Below are 22345 nucleotides of genomic sequence, written 5' to 3' on the forward strand. Positions count from 1 at the left end.
GCAGAGTTGTAGTTGTTTTGTTTGTAACACATCCCTGCAATCACAATTCCTGTTGTTTACGCATTTCAAAAATGCATGAACAATACTGGCGAGAACTGGAACACGCTGTCGTACACTTCGATCCAGAGCATCCCAAACATGATCAATGGGTGACATGTCTGGTGAGTATGCAAGCCATGGAAAAACGGAGATTTTCAGCTTCCAGGAATTGTGTTCAGATCCTTGCGACATGGTGCTGTGTATTATGCTGAAACATGAGGTGATGGCAGCGGACGAATGGCACAACTTTGACATCAGCAAACTTCTTGCCCCACATGACGCCAAACACTGTCTGCCATCGGCCCCGGTACAGTTGAAAACGGGAAAAGCACACTTCTCCAGCGTGCCAGTGGCCATCGAAGGTGAGCATTTGCCCACTGAAGTAGGTTACGACGCCGAACTGCAGTCAGGTCAAGACCCTGGTGAGGACGGTGAGGAAGCAGATGATTTTCCCTGAGAGAGTTTGACAGTTTGTATAGAAATTCTTTGGTTGTGCAAACCCACACCTGTCTGTGTGGTTGGTCTCAAACGATCCCGTCGGTGAAGAAGCCGGATGTGGAGGTCCTTGGCTGGCGTGGTTACACATGGTCTGTGGTTGGACATACTGACACATTTTCGAAAACGATGTTATGGTAGTGAAATTAACATTCAATCCTCTGGCATCAGCTCTGGTGGACATTCCTGCAGTCAGCATTCCAAATGCATAGTCCCTCAAAACTTGAGACATCTGTGGCATTGTGTTGTGTGACAAAACAGCACATTTTAGGGTGGCCTTTTATTGTCCCCACCACAGGGCACAAATGTGTGATGAGCGTGCTGTTTAATCAGCTTCTTGATATGCCACACCTGTCAGGTGAATGGATTATCTTGGCAAAGGAGAAATGCTCACCAACAGGGATGAAAACAAATTTGTTGCTCAAATTTTGTGCACAATCTTTGTTGCGTATGGAACATTTGAGCTCATGAAAACATGGGCCCAACACTGTTGCGTTTATATTTTTGTTCAGTATAAGTTATAAAATACAATCTTAGTGTTACAATTTTGGTCACGAGTGCATTCAGATGAGTGTTCTCCGACAAATTTCTTCACCATACGACAAACATAGGCTCATTCTGTTCAGAAAAACCCAGACTATGACCGACAGCATGTCATCTTGTAAATCTTCAAGCATTGTGATCAAACACCGACACTATATTACATGAGCTTTATGATATGGAAATTTGAAGTGCACATTTGGACTCAAGTGTTTGGCATGCTTGTATGACATCAAAGCAGTATTTATTATAATCCTCAATGTCTCATCTTTCAAATTACCTTGAATTCTCTTCATTAACAGCATTTCCCTCACTCAGACAACAAAACATTTGCAAAAGTTGTTTAAATATTTTTATTTATTTCACCTTTATTTAACCAGGTAGGCTAGTTGAGAACAAGTTCTCATTTGCAACTGCGACCTGGCCAAGATAAAGCAAAACAGTGTGAACAGACAACACAGAGTTACACACGGAGTAAACAATTTGTTGCCCAATTAATGGGAGGGATAGGGGCAACTTCTTGTCTTGTGCGTTGCTCAAGTTCAGAACCACTGTCAGTCTAAACCAGGGTTATTCAATTCTTACCCTATGAGATCCAGAGCCTGATGGTTCTGCTCTACCTGATAATTAATTGCACCCGCTTGGTGTCCAAGGTCCAAATCAGTCCCTGATTAGAGGGGGGAAATGAAAAAACGCAGTAGAACTGGCTTTGATGTCCAGAGTTGAGTTTGAGGGGTCTAAACCAATACTGTGCTTGTGAAGCAGAGACCTTGAGCTCTGGTGTCATGTATAGCATGCTACTGTACAGCCACTGCATTCCAAGTTAGGCGATTAGTGTCCAAATCTTTCAACACACAACATAAACCATATTAACGGGTTTATAGTACTGAGGATCTTTCATTGCATCTGTCAAAACAGCTACCTATTGACACACCCCCTGTTGTCAAATAGAGACAGGCTGATGATCAACCATCCTCAATGACGTATGAGATTGGTGCTGGTTTTCACAGCATAAATAAATAAATAAATAACTGACCCATGAAAGGGTGGTGGCGGTATAGTCCAGCGGATTTCTGTCTCACCTGTAAAAAGCTAGAGGTCTGAGGGTTCCATTTCTCCTCCGGTCTCCCGTGCCAGGTGTTGAGGATACTTAAACACACCTGGAGAAGACAGAACAGATCAACAACTAAAGTTAACAAAATGATCAGTGTCAGGTAAACATCCACAGGCCCTCCTACCCAGCCATCCCTCTTTCCTTCCTTCCCTCCCTCCCTCCCTCCATCCATTGTTTAGCAGAGGGAGAGCTGAGGCCATTTTCCCTGGCCTCCCCACCAGTGGTATCTCTGCTGTAGAAAGCCCACAGTAATTCTTATAGCAGCTGTCTCCTTCCATTATGAAAATAGATGTTCCCCGTCAAAGCCTTCCTAATGAGGAGGAGCAGATGTGGCAGGCTCCAGCACCTTTACTGCTTTTCACCAGGGGAAGAGAGAGACACCAGAAATAAACTAGTCTTGAGGAAAGGCTACTCTAGTCAAGCCTCCTCTCTCTCCTCCACTCCAAGCTATGAGAGTTAACAGGTTGATGGTACCACAGAGGGATCACTCTGGGCAGACTGGTGATGATATAGATTCAAATTCAACATATTTTTTTTTGTGGAAAGCCACAATATGAAGGGATTGGAAAAAGTTACACTAAAATGTACCACAGACCCAATATTTACCCTTTTGATTAAAAGCTAGGCAGTTGACCCAACTCCTCACCAACCCCTTAACCCCGAGTAAGTATATGGGACTCACCTTTCCGTCATTGTAGAGGTTTGGGTTAAAGCGCACGCTGTGTCCACCAGTGGTCTCTAGGTTGACTAGGGGCGGGGGATTGGGGTAGTCCTGGGGGAAGTACACGTCAAACTCAAAGCAGCCGTTAGCGTACGGTGTGTCCGCCGGGCCCGTGATGAGAACCTGCAGCACACAGACCACAAGGGGTTAATTAATGACCTGGGCTTTTGTGACCATATTAACGCCACACCGGCAGTCACGAGTCATGAAGGCAGTCAATTCCACATGACAGTTTAGCCACGGTAATTAATCTTCTCCAAGCTCTGACGCAGGTCATTAGTAGCCTACCAAATGTGCCAACTGCCTGGTACTCAGCACTGCATTGCCCCTCTAAATCACACCAAATGTAATATATCTAACCAAACGAATATCTAACCAAACACTTAATGAGAGCCCATGAGCTCATGTTGCACAACATTTCTATAGGCTATGCAATTGCGTGAGAAAACAGATGCCCTCTATTAAAAAGAGGATCCCATAAGCATTCTATAGGCTCGGCCAACTATATTCATTGATACATTTTCCTTATATTAAACACAATGCTGCTCTTTATAACAGGATTATAGCCTAACCTGGCAGATAGGAAAATAAACCAGAGGAAAATAGTCTGCCATTCGCTATTTACAGTTGAAGTCAGAAGTTTACATACACCTTAGCCAAATACATTTAAACTCAGTTTCTCACAATTCCTGACATTTAATCCTAGTAAATATTCCCTGCCTTAGGTCAGTTGGGATCACCACTTCATTTTAAGAATGTGAAATGTCTGAATAATAGTAGAGATAATTATTTCTTTCAGCTTTTATTTCTTTCATCACATTCCCAGTGGGTCAGAAGTTTACATACACTCAATTAGTATTTGGTAGCATTGCATTTAAATTCTTTAACTTGGGTCAAATGTTTTGGGTAGCCTTCCACAAGCTTCCATCAATAAGTTGGGTGAATTTTGTCCCATTCCTCCGGACAGAGCTGGTGTAACTGAGTCAGGTTTGTAGGCCTCCTTGCTCGCACACGCCTTTTCAGTTCTGCCCACACATTTTCTATAGGATTGAGGTCAGGGCTTTGTGATGGCCTCTCCAATACCTTGACTTTGTTGTCCTTCAGCCATTTTGCCACAAATTTGGAAGTATGCTTGGGATCCTTGTCGATTTGGAAAACCCATTTGGGACCAAGCTTTAACTTCCTGACTGACGTCTTGAGATGTTGCTTCAATATATCCACATAATTTTCCATCCTCATGATGCAATCTATTTTGTAAAGTGCACCAGTCCCTCCTGCAGCAAAGCATCCCCACAACATGATGCCACCCCCGTGCATCACGGTTGGGATGGTGTTCTTCGGCTTGCAAGCATCCCCCTTTTTTCCTCCAAACATAACGATGGTCATTATGGCCAAAAAGTTCTATTTTTGTTTCATCAGACCAGAGGACATTTCTCCAAATAGTTAGATCTTTGTCCCCATGTGCAGTTGCAAACTGTAGTCTGGCTTTTTTTAATAGCAGTTTTGGAACAGTGGCGTCTTCCTTGCTGAGAGGCCTTTCAGGTTGTTTCGATATAGGACTTGTTTTACTGTGGATATCGATACTTGTGTACCTGTTTCCTCCAGCATCTTCACAAGGTCCTTTGCTGTTGTTCTGGGATTGAGTTGCACTTTTCGCACCAAAGTATGTTCATCTCTAGGAGACAGAACGCGTCTCCTTCCTGAGAGGTATGACAGCTGCGTGGTCCCATGGTGTTTATACTTCCGTACTATTGTTTGTACAGATGAACGTGGTACCTTCAGGAATTTGGAAATTGCTCCCAAGGATGAACTTGTGGAGGTCTACAATTTTTTTTCTGAGGTCTTGGCTGGTTTCTTTTGATTTCCCCATGATGTCAAGCAAAGAGGCACTGAGTTTGAAGGTAGGCCTTGAAATACATCCACACTTACACCTCCAATTGACTCAAATTATGTCAATTAGCCTATCAGAAGCTTCTAAAGCCATGACATAATAGTCTGGAATTTTCCAAGCTGTTTAAAGGCACAGTCAACTTAGTATATGTACACTTCTGACCCATTGGAATTGAGATTCAGTTAATTATAAGTGAAATAATCTGTCTGTAAACAATTGTTGGAAAAATGACTTGTCATGCGCAAAGTAGATGTCCTAACAGACTTGCCAAAACTAGTTTGTTAACAAGACATTTGTAGAGTGGTTGAAAAACGAGTTTTAATTACTCCAACCTAAGTGTATGTAAACTTCGACTTCAACTGTAAGTGTAATTTTTAAATGTATTTTTTGCCGTTGCCCCGGTTTCTAAATCAAAACAAATTTCACACATATTATTTTGTATATGTAAAGGCAAGATTAAACAAAGAATAGTCTGATGGGTCACAATATTAGACTATCACTTGTGAATGATGCCCAGCATAAGAAACTGCCTCGTTTTTTGCGACTTTTTCGCACACCTCATGTAGCCTAGCCCCTAGGCCCATGGGGTGTAGAGCATAACTAGCATACATAAGCAGCGCGTGAGTTTAATGTTTCGGGAAGTTCATTTTCACCATAAAAATGCACCTTAATAATAAAAGCATTACATGGATAACTGCATTTGCGGTAAATTTTGATAATGGTGCTAGCATGTGCACATTGTGGCGCTTACGTGAAGAAATAGCCTAATAGTTTATCAACATTTTAAGCTTTTTTAACTTTTTTTGCGTAAAAAAGTTTCAAGAGCTCAATTGGCAGCTTCATTAAATGGTACCCGCAAAACACCAGGCTCAACGTCAACAGTGAAGAGGCAACTCCGGGATGCTGGCCTTCTAGGCAGAGTTGTAGAGAAAAAACCATATCTCAGACTGGTCAATAAAAATAAAATATTAAGATGGGCAAAAGAACACAGACACTGGACAGAGGAACTCTGCCTAGAAGGCTAGCATCTCGGAGTTGCCTCTTCACTGTTGACGTTGAGCCTGGTGTTTTGCAGGTACTATTTAATGAAGCTGCCAGTTGAGGACTTGTGAGGCATCTTTTTCTCAAACTAGACACTAATGTACTTGTCCTCTTGCTCAGTTGTGTACCGGTGCCTCCCACTCCTCTTTCTATTCTGGTTAGAGACAGTTTTCGCTGTTCTGTGAAGGGAGTAGTACACAGCGCTGTACGAGAGTACAATTTCTCACATGGAACAGCCTTAATTTCTCAGAACAAGAATAGACTGACGAGTTTCAGAAGAAAGTTCTTTGTTTCTGGCCATTTTGAGGCTGTAATCGAACCCGCTGATTCTCCAGATACTCAACTAGTCTAAAAAAAGGCCAGTTTCATTGCTTCTTTAATCTGAACAGTTTTCAGCTGTGCTAACAAAATTGCAAAGGGGTTTTCTAATGATCAATTAGCCTTTTAAAATGATAAACTTGGATTAGCTAACACAGCGTGCCATTGGAACACAGGAGTGATGGTTGCTGATAATGGGCATCTGTACGCCTACATAGATAATTCATTATTTTAATTAATTTTAATATATTTTTTTAAATCTGCCGTTTCCAGCTACAATAGTCATTTACAACATTAATAATGTCTATAAATGTATTTCTGATCAATTTGATGTTATTTTAAAATGACCCAAAACATTTGCTTTTCTTTCAAAACAAGGACATTTCTACATGACCCCAAACTTTTGAACGGTAGTGTATTTGCTTGACAATCACCGGCTGACAAAATTTTGTGACCACAACATCACTATTAATGACAATTCACGACAATAACGTTTTTCTTCAACCACACACCCATTACCACTAGAGGTAACAAAAGGATAGTATATTTTTCCTGACGAATAGCTCATGGCTATTATAGAAATCCAATTAATTCATTTTTTTGATACTGTAGGGAAGCGTTCGCTAGCCCTAGTCGGCCTTATCTACACCAAAACCAGCTATTTCTCCATCTTTTTAAATAGTGAGCCAACATGTTTTCAGCACTTATTTCCCTGACTGACTAAATTCCTTTTTCTTATGCTCTCTCATCTCTCTGCAGCGGACATAGTGAGCAATATGTTTGGAACACTAAATAACAATATTGAATTGCAATACATATCGTATCGGCACCAAGTGTCATGATATTGTATCCTGAGGTCCCTCGCAATTCTCTGCCCTTATACACAACCTTGGGAAGATCATCAATATGATCAAATAAGAAATAGTAAAGGGATCTTGGTAATTCTGCAGGAATACCCTTGTGTTTTCAGTGAACGGGAACTAAAGAGCCTTCGTCTGAATCAGAGGCTCTGTCTGATCGATGCAGGGGAAACCTATCTGAGGAGGAAGCCCGCTCCTCCTCCCCTTGCTCTGTTCTCTGCTCAAACGCGCTGATGAGAGGGGACCTTCGCCAGAGCAGCGGGTTATTACAGAGTCACAGGTATTCAGGCTCAAGGATGGCGTGCCCGAATGGGGGGCTGTGATTTTCCACATTAGCTGCTCGCAGGAGGCCCTGACAGCGGAGGGCTAATCTGATCTGAAACCCACTGCACCGAGACCTTGTTTCAAGTGCATTTGGCTCTCCCTTTTAAAAACAAAACCCCCAGGATTCAGAGTTTCTATGGGGGCCAGGCTCAGAGAGACATGGTTTCTAGACCAAGGAGGAAGTAGGGATCCTGAAGAGAGGCCTGTGTTTTTGCAACAACAAACAAGGTGTCTTTGAGTGAAATGTCAGGCAGGCTAGCTTTCCCAGTGGCTGAATTGAGATGAAGAGGTGAATGGGGAGGGGAGGAGGGGGTAGAGCTGGCGACGCTGCCAGGCTGAGTGCTGCAGAGAGCGGCAAGCTGATGGAGGAGGAAAGGGGTAGAGGCCGAGAGAAGCAGGCAGCGTGCATTTAGAAAAGCAACAAGAACAACAAAAAAACTTAAAAAAATCACTGGTGCAGGGGAGGTAGGTAGAAACAGACAGTGAGGTAGAAACAAGGCGTGTTTTTAACAAGGTGCGAGAAGAGAAGTAACGGTTAAGAGGATGTGGACGAGCTGTAGGTAGGTAGTGTGTGTATGTACGTATGAGGAAGCATGTGTGTTTGAGAGTGCCTGACCAGTCTTAGCAGCGTCAGCCACGAGTAGCAATATCAAGGGTTGTCATGCCGAGCGGCACTCCGGCGGTGCGTATATTTTCATGTGAACATTCAGACCCAACATTTTAGTGCACTTCCCAGAGAAGGGGAAATCTGGAGGGAGTAGCTATTAATGTCTATTAAGATAGCATGACGCTATCGCACTTGGTGAAAGAATGATAATGCACAGTCTATAGCGATAGGACAGGAGAAACTTGAAATGAGGGGGCAATATGCCAGTTGAGTCCCTAGACATCCACCAGTCTGTCAACTTGTGGCCTTTTCTCATTGTGCTACAAAGGAAATAGTTTGTAGTGTTCTTTGCAGAACCTTAATAGATGAGGGTTTTGACATTTACGAATGAGACTGCCATTAAATCAGAAAATGGGTCAAGGCCATTTATTAAATGTCATTGGAAAATGAGTAAGACTTTCTGTGACAGCCGTTGCTGAATGACCACTGGAATGCGAAAGCATAGGCTATCAACACCATATGCAGAGTCCCAAGATACGAAGCCCGTTTCCCCAAGTCATGCGGGTTTAATGCCCCAAGCAGCATCCATTTGACTGGAACAGTACTTTAACAAGCATCTCAATTGCATCTGGCCATTCCCTGAGGCCATCTCTGTATCAGACAGATTGGGTCTCTAGTAAAGCACTTTCACATAAAGTGCTGTGAAAAAGTATTTGCCCGCTTTCAGATTCTCGATTTTTGACAATGAATGTTATCAGATCTTCAACCAAAACCTATTCTATTATTAGATAAAGGCAACCTGAGTGAACAAATAACAAAAATGTCATCATTCTTTAATTTATTTAAAAGGCAATGTTATGCAACACCCAATGCCCCTGTGTGAAAAAGTAATTGCCCTCAATAACTGGTTGTGCCACCTTTGGCAGGCTGTAACCAAATACTTCCTGTAGTTGTTAATCTGTCTCACATCGCTGTGGAGGAATTTTTGTCAACTCCTTCCATGCAGAACTGCTTTAACTCAGCGACATTCTTGGTTTTTCGAACATGAACTGCTCGTTTCAGGTCCAGCCACAACACCTCAAATCGTAACAGACGTAACAGGACGCATGTCTTCCAAATCCCAAAAATTCTACTTCTGACTCATCATTCCACAGAACATTCGTCCAGGAGTCTTGACGACCATCCAGGTGCTTGCAGGTGGATCATGCAGCAAGACAATGATCCAAAACACACAAGTAAATCTACACCAGAGTGGCTGAAAAGCAACAAATGTAAAGTTTTGAAATGGCCTAAAAAGTCCAGTCCTAAAACCGATTGAGATGTGGCAGGACCTGAAATGAGCAATTCATGCTTGGTCCTTCTGTAGCTCAGTTGGTAGAGCATGGCGCTTGTAACGCCAGGGTAGTGGGTTCGATCCCCGGGACCACCCATACGTAGAATGTATGCACACATGACTGTAAGTCGCTTTGGATAAAAACGTCTGCTAAATGGCATATATTATTATTATTATTATATTATTATATATTATATTAAACCCACATGCTGCTGAGTTAAAGCAGTTCTGCATGCAAGAGTGGGCCAAAATTCTTCCTCCGCGATGTGAGAGACAGATTAACAACTACAGGAAGTGTTTGGCTGCAGTCATTGCAACTAAAGGAGGCACAACCAGTTATTGAGTGTAAGGAGGCACAACCAGTTATTGAGTGTAAGGAGGCACAACCAGTTATTGAGTGAGAGGGCTACTTTTTCACACAGGGGCATTGGGTGTTGCAAAACATTGTTTATTCAATAAATGAAATAAGTATCAGATTTCTGTGGTATTTGTACACTCATATTCCCTTTATCTAATGTTAGGTATAGGTTGAAAATCTGATCACATTGTGTCAAAAATATGCTAAAATGGAGATTCTGAAAGGGAGCCAATACCTTTTCATTGCACAATATACATTGAATACCATTGAAATTATATCACTTACATAGATGAATACCTCAAATGTGAATAATAAAATGTGGGTTGGCTACTGCATGTATAACATTGTCATGAGGGAATTAGATGGGAGGACTGAGCATGAAAAAAAATCATAGTGGATCCATAGATGAATATCTGTACCTTCATGATGTCCAGCCGCTCTTCGTCGCAGCGAACAAAGACGCTGGAGGAGGAGGAGAGGGGCAGCGAGGTGGAGAGCGTGACGGCCTCCTGTGCCAGGCGGCGGGCGCGGGCAGCACTGTTTGCATCGCTGGCGTTCTTCACCTGAGACATGTAGTGGTAGTTCACCTTGAACACCAGCTTCCCGTCATCGTCCTCCGTGACCATCTCAAAGGTGTCTGCCAGGGAAAGATATCACACGGGTATTAATGTCAATACCTACTGGGAATGCTGGAGAAGGTTTAAACACTTTCAAATGATTCATCCCACACCGAAGAACAAGGCATGACACAAACATCCTCCCAGCAAATCTGGCAATAAGTCTCTAATCAGTTATGCCACACACGTGCATGTTGATTTTGTCCATCCACACCAGACGCAATCATGATACACAGGTTAAAATAAGAAAACCAACTGTGAACCGACTATATTAAAGGTCGAAACATACAAGAAACATTCACGGACATTTAGCTTGCTAGTTGTTGCCAGCTAGTTTGTCCTGGGACATGAACATTTGTTGTTATTGTTATCTGACACGCATATGGTCCTGTTCTTTAGCTGCTTCTTGGCAGTATTTCGACCTGGAGTCCTACAAAATCGTATGTTTCTCTACTCCAACAATTAATCCACAGATAAAAAGGGAAACCTAGTTAAGGTTTTTAGTTAGTTATCTTTAATTAAATCTCGCCTCGTTTGTCTTCCAAGCATCCACGTGGGTTTGTATCTTCCTGATCTTCAATAAGGAGGGGACATGCAGCGCCTCAAATAGAACCAAGATCTATTCGAGGGCTTAGCTACGCAGCCGCTCGTTCACACGAGTGGTGTGGGAGAAACGATCGAATAACATGTATGTGTACATTTATTTTGCAACGCTCACAGTGGCCAGTGATGTTTGCATGTTAATCATATTGCACACCGGGGTTCCTGCCTTGTTGCCTTGGTGTCTCCGTCGCTCTTTTGTACTGGGACCAGAGCAAACCTGTTTACATTCATGTCACTTGCATTTACTTTCGACGTCTGCCACTCGCAAAAATCAATTGTGGCACAACAGAAGTCCCGTAATCAATCATGGCGTGGCAGGATGAGAAGCGACAGACAGAAAAGCCCTTCCTCCCAGCAGACAGGCGGCAGGATTACGTTATGTATCATTTCAGAGAAGGGTAGGAGGGGGTTTGAGGGGGGGCTGTGCTGCTGCTGTGCTCTGGGCACTATGTGCATTGAGGAGGAACCAATCAACAGACAGGCAAGGAGAGAAGAGACAGGCCCTGCCAATAGCATGTCGAAGCATTCTCCTGTCTGAAGAGAAACAAAACACGTTTCCAACATATCTACCAAACCACACCCGGCACCACAAGTTCAATACAAACACAGAAAAACACACAAACTTAAAGCACTCACCAAACTGGAGCTTCTTCATGATGGCCACGTACTTCTCCTCGAGTGAGCGTAGGATTGACATGGGTTTGGGTCTGGTTGTTGCCTTCTTCGAGGACTCAGCCAACTTCCTCTCTGATGGCGGGAGAAATAAAAAATGAAAGTGTTACCATGGCAGGTTCAACGTTATCGCTGCTGAGAGCCAGGCTTACAGCTATTTGGCACAACCACCCTCATCTCAGCAGGCTGCTGGCCCAGACCGATGATCTATATGTACACACACTAGATGACTGACAAGGTTTAATGTCCACCACTTCTAGAATATATTAATGTCTACATTTGTTTTGCCATGTTAATTATATTATTGCAGACAGCTTAATTAATGCATACTTGTAAATTATATTATGTAATGTTGTATTCGGTGCATGTGACTAATACAATTATTTCTTGAAAATTCCTATGTCACAGTTCCCTATACAACAACAAAAATACTTGTATGTAATTTAGTCAATGAAACATTTAATTGAAATAATGTAGGCTTTTATTAATTCCTATGGAGGGGAGTGCCAATATGGCCGACAGGTGGCTTCAAAGCCTCTCACTGGACAATTACATAGCATCAGCAATCCAGGGTTGATATACATCAATGGCCCAGAACTACAATCTTTACATGAATCTACTGACAAACAAACAAACCACACTGTGATAAGGTACTGCTGAGGTCACCACTTCCTTGATATTACTACCTCACCCACTCCAACAAATAATAGATACATATCAAAAACACAAATTCAAGCCATATTCTTCTTCACTTCAACAAGATTATCTCTGAATATCGCAGGTAACAGCAGGGTTTGTCACACCCCCTTATTCGCCCCACCCATTTCCACCTTCATATTGATGAATGAATCTGCAATCATTTGGAAATACTAACATTGAATTTCCACCAGTTTCTTCAAAGTCCAGTCTCAACAGCTTAACCATGTCCAAGACAAATGATAATGGAAACGCCCACCAATTTTCTCACCGATAAAACATAGTGGAGCGATGGGCTAGAGAGCAGTTAACGCACCAACATAATTAACTGTCTGCATATAGCATATTTATAGCACCCCAGCCCCACTCTCACTTTCTGCTTTAGATACCACTACCTGGACAGATGTGACCCCCCATTAAATTACTGGTGCATTTAACTGGCCTATTACAACCAAACTTAGGATGCCAGAGGGACATAAAAAAAAGAGGGCTGTCGATACCGTCATTTACTTTGTTCTATTGTTAGTGTTGGATATCGATACTTCGATAGACCGTTTCCCAGTCTCACCAGCCAATACTAGGCTGTAGGAACAGAGCGCTGACCAATGTCCGCCTCCTCGTTAAACAGTCTATGGGCATTTAAAAAAAAGACTAAATTACTCATTAAGCATTTACACATCAGTCCAGCCTTCCCCTATACCGCCAATTCCCTTGTGGTACATGAATCCAGTGGCCGTTATCATATGGACTTATTTAGGTAATGTGACGGCAGCATTGATCGGCAACTGGGCATCTCAACCCCACAATGCTCACTTACAGCGCCATTGATTCAGCTGATTACAGGAGAGCCACTGGGAGACAGGCAATCAAATTAATAATATGCGCTGCACAGTTTGGGGGCGGGGGGTTTACTGTCAATCCATCATAGGCACATCAACGGGTTGCTTTCTTTAGCAACGTTGAGTAAAGGCTAGCAGGAGTCCCCTGACAGCAGGTCTTAGACGAGGCCTCAGATCTCCACTACCCATTCCTCCTGTCCTTCTGCGCTACGGGGCTCTGGGGAGGATTCTGTGTCTCCCTGTACTGTAGGGACAATGACAGATACGCTGCATGGGGACTGTAGGACAACAGGTACCCACAATAGAACATACATAGGGCTTTGATACTAAATAGAAACCCTTTAGAGAGAGATGCGAGAGGCATGGAGTAACTTTTAACCTGTCACTTAGGGCAGTGGTTCCCAACTTTTGTGCCACGTTCCTTGAGGAACTCTTAAGAGAACTGCGAAACTACTCCTATTCTTAATTCATTTCTTTAACACTCACTTAGAAACGTGACCATTTTGATTTGGGAGCACTAGCGTCGGTCAGATAACGCATGAAATGGAACGTGGCTACGATCTGTATCGTTGTTTCAGGTCCAGTGCGCTCAGGCTGTATTTATCATCTGAGGGGTGCGCATCACGAGCAAAGTCATTGTATAATTTGACTTTGTCTGTGAAAAACATTAGCACCGGTAAGTCTGAGCTTAGCCAAAGTCATTGATTTATTATGTCTTTGGGCTTTGCTATACCGCAGCCTCTGCCATAGAAACAAACCTTTTATTTTAGGTGTGCCGAAGAATTGTATCCCTGCTACTTGAAAAAAAGGTTGGGAACCACTGTCTTAGAGAATTGGGGTGGCGATGGGGGGATACAGGATGATAAGGCCTAAAACAGGCCATTTTTTCATTAATTAAGACCAAATTCAGACTTAAAGGGCTCTAGTCAAACACAGCCCAGGACATTTGTACTTGTGGTAGCTAAAATTAGAGACCCATTTTCTCAGCCTTGTCCCAAGAACACACAGGACAAAAGAGAGCGGTAGCAGGAGAAAAATAGAGAGTAGGAAGACAGTTGAGACCTGCTGAAATCAGAAATAATTCAGTGAAACAGACAGCTTTTAAAAAAAGACACTGGTTAACATTTTACTCTGTCACGTATTACAATAAATGTGCGTAAAAATCCAAGGAGTGTCCAGACTAATATCCCCTCTGCTCTGCAGGTTTGGCCCTTGCCCAGAGAGACAATGATTGAGGTGGGTGGGTGTGTGTGTATATGTGTGTGTGTGTGTGGCTTACCCTGGTTGGCCTGCCGTAGGCTGGTGGTGGCAGCATAGACAATCTCGGCCGTCCTCTGGATGTCAGGCACCAGCAGGGTCAGCCCCTCAGGTTCTGGGTCTGAGCTATCAGGCTTCACCACACCTTTCGCCTTGTCTTTCTTTGACCTGGAGAACAGAACAAAGGGAGAGAGTTCAGTAATCATATTCCTCTCAAAAATCCTGCAGTGACATATATTGCTAGTTGTCTTGGGGAAGGAAATCTGGGGCGATTATATTACTGATGGGAATAGAAATATTCATCGCTCTACTGTGCAACAATTACACGTCGGGCATTTTCTGGTTGGAGAGTTTCTCCTGTGTCCATCTGAAAAGGAGCATCTTGCCCAGTGAGCCACAATCCTGGAGCAAAATTGATAATCCCATTCCCAGCACCGTCCAGGCATGTCACTAGCAATTCCTATTGTGCTGCCGAGCTCTGCCATTCCCTGCCTCCTACACGCACGGAGTGAAACCGCATTTTTCATGCTCTGTTAAAGGGTGTGCGTACGAGGGTGAAGCCTCAAAATCCCGATGAAGAAAAATGGGACCCAATGTTCAGACAGACAGAACGAAGGGGCAAGGCTACTGTTCTCCTCCTTCCACCTACTATGAATAATTTAAACCAGTTTTGTGAAGCCTTGCAGAATAAATAACCTGGTCCTCACAACTAGATAAGCAGAGACCAATTTCTATGGAGGTTTGTATCGGAACTAAACTGCACATTGAAAAAACCTCCCTGCTTTCGTCCCAGGTAAAATAGGTATCTGCTTCAAAACTCCTGTGTTAAGTGGAAAACACAGAGGAGGCTGAAATACACAAGGGATGTATAGACAGTCCTTTAACCTTGTGCTTATACGCTGTGGGATCTGAGAGAAGAATGGATTCCATGCCCCTGCTGGGGTGGTGGTGGTTGGGTCGCTGATAAAGCCACTTTCCGCATGACCTTTTGTGAAGTTGAACGGCGGCCAAGTTCCCTCTGCTCGCTCGCCCCCGAATCCTCTGCTCCACCGAGGACAGTTAGCGAAGGTCTTCCGTCACCAATCCCCCCCCCCCACTCCTCTCTCCACCCCTGCCACTACCCTTCCTCGTCGGCCAGGCAGCTACACAGGCTGGGCACAGATTGGGAGAGTCCGTTGAATAAGAGGATGCCGATAACATTCTGCCGTGGCTGCCCAGCTGCCCTGAGGCCCTGCTTTCATTAGACTCTCTGTGTGTCTGGACACCAGCGCTCAGAGCCCAACCTGATGTGATGGCTGCAGATATGATGCTTATGAACCAGTTATCGCTAAGGCCTGACTGAGTCGATAGCAGGGCAGTCCCCCCCCCCCACCTCACTGGTAGAGAAACAACTTAACGCTGGACCATCCTCAGACTGTAATCCTAACTGTGTTGCTGATAAGCAGAAGGGGTACAGACCACCAGGTAGGTCTGTCAGTCTCCCAGGGCCGATGGGCTATTCCACTGTACATTTCAAAAGCAATGTCATGGGTCCTAGCTTGTTTGTTGGTGGAGCATCTAAGAGGGATGGGCTGTGCCTTCTAAAAATAACTCACCTGGCTGAAGCCTTAAATTCACCAGGGAGGAGGGAGGGAGAAAAATATGCAAGTCTGGGAATCGTACACGAGATGGAACTGTTTGATACCTGTCAATATGTAACCAGACACAATTTAAATATTGACGGGGTTGGGTTCCCATGGAATGTTGATGATGCCGTGGGCTGGGCGGATGTACGTAGGGTTCTGACCTGGTAGAGAGGTAAAGAGTGCCTTTGCTTCTCTTGAGGTGTCCCTGCTACTGTAGTTGCGTCAAGCCTCGAGTCAGCACTAGGCTGGCTGTAGTGATGTGCAGTTTGCAAACTACTCTATTTACCGACATGGTTTATTAATCTTTTATTGGGGGGGGGGGGGGGTTTGACCTGCTGGCCTCAATGAAATCTTCAGCAGGATTAATAATCTCTCCTCTGACTCACAGGCTCTGGAGAAGTGTTGCGACCATCAACTGTCTATCAGGTGCACGCAGGCAGCATAGAGAAGAAAAAGACAGTAATAATTGATCGAATTAATGCAATTCATTGATTATTGAATGTTATCGGTAGACAGAGCTTTGAAGAACTAAAACATAGCAGACAGCCTGCCTCTGCTCAACAACACTCGAAACAGTGAATGAATCGTTTGGGGGGTTGCTGCCTTCCGTAAACAATAGGTGCTTATTTCCCTCACGGCAGTCAAGTCATTCCGCCAAGAGTTGTTCACAATCTAGTCCCGTTGCGGCCACAACTAGAACTCATTTCAAAGGTATACATAAATCATTGTATTTGTATGCCAAGCAATCACAAAACGTACATTGTTTGAAGCACACTTTCATAAGTCTCATGAATAACAGCTCCAATAAGCCACCTATGGTAAATGAGAATCATGACTTGAGTTTTCAGTTCATTGTTCGCCGGTAAGGGGTCCTGCCTCCTGCGTGCTCTGGGCATGACAAATCAAATGAACAAAATAAGTAGAAAAAATATTAGTCCTTTTGACTGAATGAGTTGAAAAGATCTGAGTCAGTAAAAAAAGCTTAACTTCCCATCACTAGCTGGTTGGGGTGACGTATGGGAGGGAAACGGGATAACATGGGCTTCCTGCACACTGTGGGACTGTGATTAACAAAGGGTGGTCACAGAGCCACAGGTCAGGTCTACATTGCACTAGCACTGATCACTCACGGTCTACGGAGACGGACTTCAAACCCTCTCCCCTTGTTCAGTTGAAACTCATGCACAGCTGAAACCATCAATTTACATTGATAAAATGGGAAATGAGACTTAATTCGCTTGTTCTGTATATTCTTACTCTGTCCGTCTAAGTCCCCACCTGAGGCGGTTGGTGTAGGTGTCCACGCAGGTTTTCATCTTGGCCAGCAGCATGCCCACAGACGTCTGTCCCTCGGAGCGCTCCTCCTCCTCTTCCTCCTGGCTGGGGTCTCCTGACAGGGGCAGCAGCAGGGGAACCAGGGCCGTGGAGGTGGAGATGGCCCTCAGCAGCTCCAGCAGCGCCCGGTACAGGGGCACATGACGTGCCATGTCCAGTACTGAGGGAGAAGAGAACACAGAAACGAGGGGTTAGGAAGGTAACTCAGGTTACGCATAAGAAAGAGCCTACAGAGAACTGGTAATAGTGTTTCGGAATCAATCAAAAAACGGAATAAAAACAGACATAATTTACACTTCTCCTGCTATCAAACTACGCACCGCTGTAAAAAGATTGACTGACGCATCTGAAGACACACTTGAGGTTAAGAAATCCAAATTTGATTTCCAAGACGAAAAATTCATTCAATATATGATTACATGCGAGGACAACATAAAGAAAGTATCAGTCTCATGGCCTTGAGTGAACCTCTGTGTGTGTGTTTACAGGACAGATGGGTGCAGGTTAGAGAACTCCAGATTGCTCGGAGATTGCACTTGGAGAGTGGAGAGGAGCAGCAGGACTAGAAATGGATCGCAGTGAGTAGCAAGCTGGTGAAAGGGGATTTTAAAGATTATTACATTTCCAGGAATGTACAAATGACAAACGACATGCACGCACAAGGAACAGCCCTGAGGCGGCCAAAACCAAGTCCAGAACTCAATTTAGACTCTTCACAAACAAATGTGCGCCTGACTTCCCCCAATATCACCTCGTGTCCCTGAACGCAACTCAAACAGCCTTGTGTTCCAGGCCCTGAAATTAAGCCAAGCCAGCTAGTCAGGAGGGCAGGCAACATTGGAAGCAAATCTAAAAAAGGAAAGCCTGGGGCCTAGCAACCCCTCACTTTGCCCAGATACAGGATTGCATCAAATAAGAAATAATTAAAATAATCAATCTCAGGGTGTCATTTTGTATAATGAGTCAGGCAGAGTGATATATTTTTCTAGACACTAATGTATTTGTCCTCTTGCTCAGTTGTGCACCGGGGCCTCCCACTCATCTTTCTATTCTGGTTAGAGCCAGTTCGCACTGTCCTGTGAAGGGAGTAGGACACAGCGATGTACGAGATTTTCAGTTTCTTGGCAATTTCTCGCATGGAATAGCCTTCATTTCTCAGAACAAGAATAGACAGACGAGTTTCATAAGAAAGTACTTTGTTTCTGGCCATTTTGAGCCTGTAATCTAACCCACACATGCTGATGCTCCAGATACTGAACTTGTCTAAAGGCCAATTTTATTGCTTCTTTACTCAGAAGCACAGCTGAACCAAGATCACGTCCATCATTGTCAAAGCATATCCAGTCTGTGTGTAAAGAGATTGCCGGTCACCATACAGGAATGACCATTTAAGGATGTGATGGTATGCGTGTGGGCACTGTTTACGTGAGCGCACCCGTGTGCTTGTGCCAGCCTCAAATGGAGCAGGACGGCCCTAACTTTGGCTCCCAGGCTGCTTTACATTTATATTGGAATTCCCGGCCCCAACGTCCCTGTCCCAGTATTTGAACGTTGACCTCTCTCCGCTTTAATCTGCGCCTCAATCCTTTCCACTGTCTGTGGACGGCGAAGCACAGAATCCAACCCCCCCCTGAATACATTTACGCAATTACCACTAGGCTCAGCTAACTGATATGATTGATGTGGGAGATGCTGCTATCCGTCTGATGTTGCCCAGTGATGTGTGTGTTGCCCCTAAACTTCTCTTCCTCAATGTCACCCCTTTTCCCCCATTCTCCTACTACTCTCATGGTCAAGTCCGTCCCCCGTTCACCATCATTTCATTTGTACTGAGTTACAACCAACAAAATAGACTTCTCTGCACGAGGAAAGACAGACAGAATTTTTCAATGGGTGATAGATACGTTTTGGAAATCTAACCACAGCAGTAATGCTGCAGAAACAAACATGGGTCTTATGTGACCTTCATTCTCTTAAGGCAAAACATCGTTATGTCAGATGACAAAGGTTAACATAAAAAATCCCAATTGGAGGGCCACATTCCCTGACTTTAAATTGGCAATCAAATGTGCATTTGTTTACAAATTTGACTGTCCTGGCAGTAATTTCATTCACATTCCCACATTCTCTGATTCTAACAGGGCCAATAGATGAATGCACTAACAGGATAAATAACAGACTAAGGTTAATAGCAATAGTTTGAGAGACCCACAGAAATGGAACTACAGTAAACTGGACATCAATCTTGACCACGGCTTGCTTTTGGAGACTGCTGGAGCAGATCGCTTTGAGTAGGTGTGATTTAAGGTCCTCCTTGGGGGCTGTATAGCTGGGTGCTTAGTATAGAGAGCAGACGCGTTAGGTGATTTAAAGTTAATGCCCCACCTGAGCAGCTGCATTGATGACTCACCCCCTGCATTGGATCCTTAAAATAAAAGGCCCTTCAACTAGGCTTAATGCCTCCCCGTCCACTGTCACCTAATACATAGATGTGTAAAGCCATTTGAATTCAGTCACTTATTTACAGCATCCCTTTTGATTTAAACAAAACTTCCATAAATGTTTGCCCATAGAAGTGGTCAAAAACGAACTGACTTTTTGGACCCAACTGCCAAAACATCCAGGAGGTAAGTGCTCAAAGTTGACCCATTTTGCATAACCCACCGTACCATGAGAGATCCATGTCTTCGTCACTGGAAATTATATAGTTTGATATCATTGAAAATTGTACAAGTGTTGTCAAACTATTTTATTATTATTATTATTTTTTTGTTTAAAAAAATGTCCTTTTTAAACCTTTAACATCAATGCTCTAAAAACACGTAAACTCTATATTCATATATGTTATAGCTTAGAGCCCATTTCATATCCGAGGTTTTTGTGTTGTACCTGGCATTGGTTGAGACATGCTCTTAAATACAGGGTGGGTGTACTTTCAATCATAGAAATATAATTAATAGAATGGACCTATCCCTTCAGATCACTGCAATAAAGCTGGTACCCCATTGAAATTACTTTTTTTTTTACTGTAATTAGTAACAAGATGACCACCAGTTTCCCCACCGTTGAACGTCAACTTAAATGGTCATGTATATTCTGTTACCTATTTCTATGATTTCAATACGTTTCCTATGGAGGATTGACAGCATAATTTAAAACAGATATTCCAATTCCAGTCAACATTCTCTGATGTGTGGACTCCACTCTTTGCGGTTCCATTTGAAAGTAGAAATTTCAATTTATTCATTTATCACCCAAAACATGACACCGACCCTGTATTCAAGAGCATGTTGAGCATGTTGTCTCTCAACCAATAGGGGTCACAACACAAAAAAATGACATGTAAAATAGGGTCTAAGCTACAACGTGTGAATATGTTGTACCTTAATATGGGATAAACTTCTAAAAGGATCACTCACCTAAAAAGGAACAAACAGAAAACGGAATAAAACTGCAGTTCCTCACTCTTTTCTCTGTATACATCAATGACGTCGCTCTTGCTGCTGGTGATTCTCTGATCCACCTTTACGCAGACAACACCATTCTGTATACTTCTGTCCCTTCTTCGGACAGTGTTAACTAACCTCCAGACAAGCTTCAATAACATACAACTCTCCTTCCGTGGCCTCCATCTGCTCTTAAATGCATGCTCTTCAACCGATTGCTGCCCGCACCTGCCTGCCCATCTAGCATCACTACTCTGGACGGTTCTGACAGAGAATATGTGGACAACTACAGATACCTAGGTGTCTGGTTAGACTGAGCTCTCCTTCCAGACTCACATTAAATCCCCAATCCAAAATTAAATCTAGAATTGGCATCCTATTTCACAACAAAGCCTCCTTCACTCATGCTGCCAAACATACCCTCGTAAAACTGACTATCCTACCGATCCTTGACTTCGGCAATGTCATTTACAAAATAGCCTCCAACACTCTACTCAACAAATTGGATGCAGTATATTTCACTGGTCATCCCCAAAGCCAACTCCTCCTTTGACCACCTTTCCTTACAGTTCTCTGCTGCCAATGACTGGAACGAGTTGCAAAAATCGCTGAAGCTGGAGACTCATTACTCCCTCACTAACTTTAAGCATCAGCTGTCAGAGAAGCTTACCGATCATTGCACCTATACACAGCCCATTTGTAAATAGCCCACCCAACTACCTCGTCCCCATATTATTTTTTTTGCACCTTTGCACCCCAGTATCTCTACTTCCACATTCATCTTCTGCACATCACTCCAGTGTCAATGCTAAATTGTAATTATTTTGCACCTATGGCCTATTTATTGCCTTAACTCCCTAATCTTAATACATTTGCACACACTGAATATAGATGTTTCTATTGTGTTTTTGACTATTCAGGTCAAAAAAGTCACTTTCTGCGCACTTCTATAGTGAGCAAATATGTATGTTAGATTTCATAAATTCGAAAGGGGTTCTGTCAAAAAGTGATTGAATTTAAATGGGAATACCCATACACAAAATAAAGCTCCGCAAGTCACAGCCCCGCTTTCTAAGTGAGGCTGGAATGGGGCAGGATTCACACAGAAACACACAAGCAGTGGGATTTGCAGTGTGTGTTGGTGCGGGTTGTAGGCGGATGATGTGTGAGCATCTCATGAGAGGCGACATGGACACAGAGGGCATCAATCTCCCGCTGGTGCCAGTGACTACGTCACCAAAACACCATAAATTCTGCAGCTGCACGGAATACCGTTACCATCCAATCGCTCTGAGCAGGAAGGGGGAGGTAGAGACAAGGAGAGATAAGTTGAGAGAGAGAGCAGCAGGGAGAGGTGGACTGGAGCACTGATGCATTCTCTAAAACAACAGAATCTCAACCACCCAGAGACAAAAGAGACGCTCTTTGCATACTGTATATTAAAAACAAGGCCTATAGACTAAGCCTTTATCTTACAATCGGCTTACAATGGTTTTAGTGGTTTTGGGGTGAACAATATATTATGGTTTACTTTGAAAAAGAAACTTTGAGGACCATGGCTATGCAAACAGTTTAATCAAGGGGTGGTTAATCCCAGGTACTTTCTAGAGTTGG

General features: G+C 43.5%; 1 protein-coding gene across 18 annotated transcripts in view; it reads right to left on the minus strand.

Annotated features, from left to right (window-relative positions):
* The window catches only part of LOC124041292 (baculoviral IAP repeat-containing protein 6-like), a 157885-nt gene that overhangs the window by 25539 nt on the left and 110001 nt on the right, over positions 1-22345 (minus strand). For 14 of the 18 annotated variants that reach the window (XM_046358720.1, XM_046358726.1, XM_046358718.1 and 11 more), the window contains 6 exons: positions 17208-17445; positions 14348-14493; positions 11498-11608; positions 10061-10278; positions 2871-3032; positions 2157-2234 (listed from right to left, as the gene is read on the minus strand). In XM_046358720.1, coding sequence (XP_046214676.1) covers positions 2157-2234; positions 2871-3032; positions 10061-10278; positions 11498-11608; positions 14348-14493; positions 17208-17445 — 953 coding nt within the window. The remainder of the gene's footprint in view (positions 1-2156; positions 2235-2870; positions 3033-10060; positions 10279-11497; positions 11609-14347; positions 14494-17207; positions 17446-22345) is intronic. The other 4 variants (XM_046358732.1, XM_046358731.1, XM_046358729.1 and 1 more) reach the window with 1 other exon arrangement.

The sequence above is a fragment of the Oncorhynchus gorbuscha genome, linkage group LG08, assembly GCF_021184085.1.
Source record: "Oncorhynchus gorbuscha isolate QuinsamMale2020 ecotype Even-year linkage group LG08, OgorEven_v1.0, whole genome shotgun sequence".
NCBI lineage: Eukaryota > Metazoa > Chordata > Actinopteri > Salmoniformes > Salmonidae > Oncorhynchus > Oncorhynchus gorbuscha.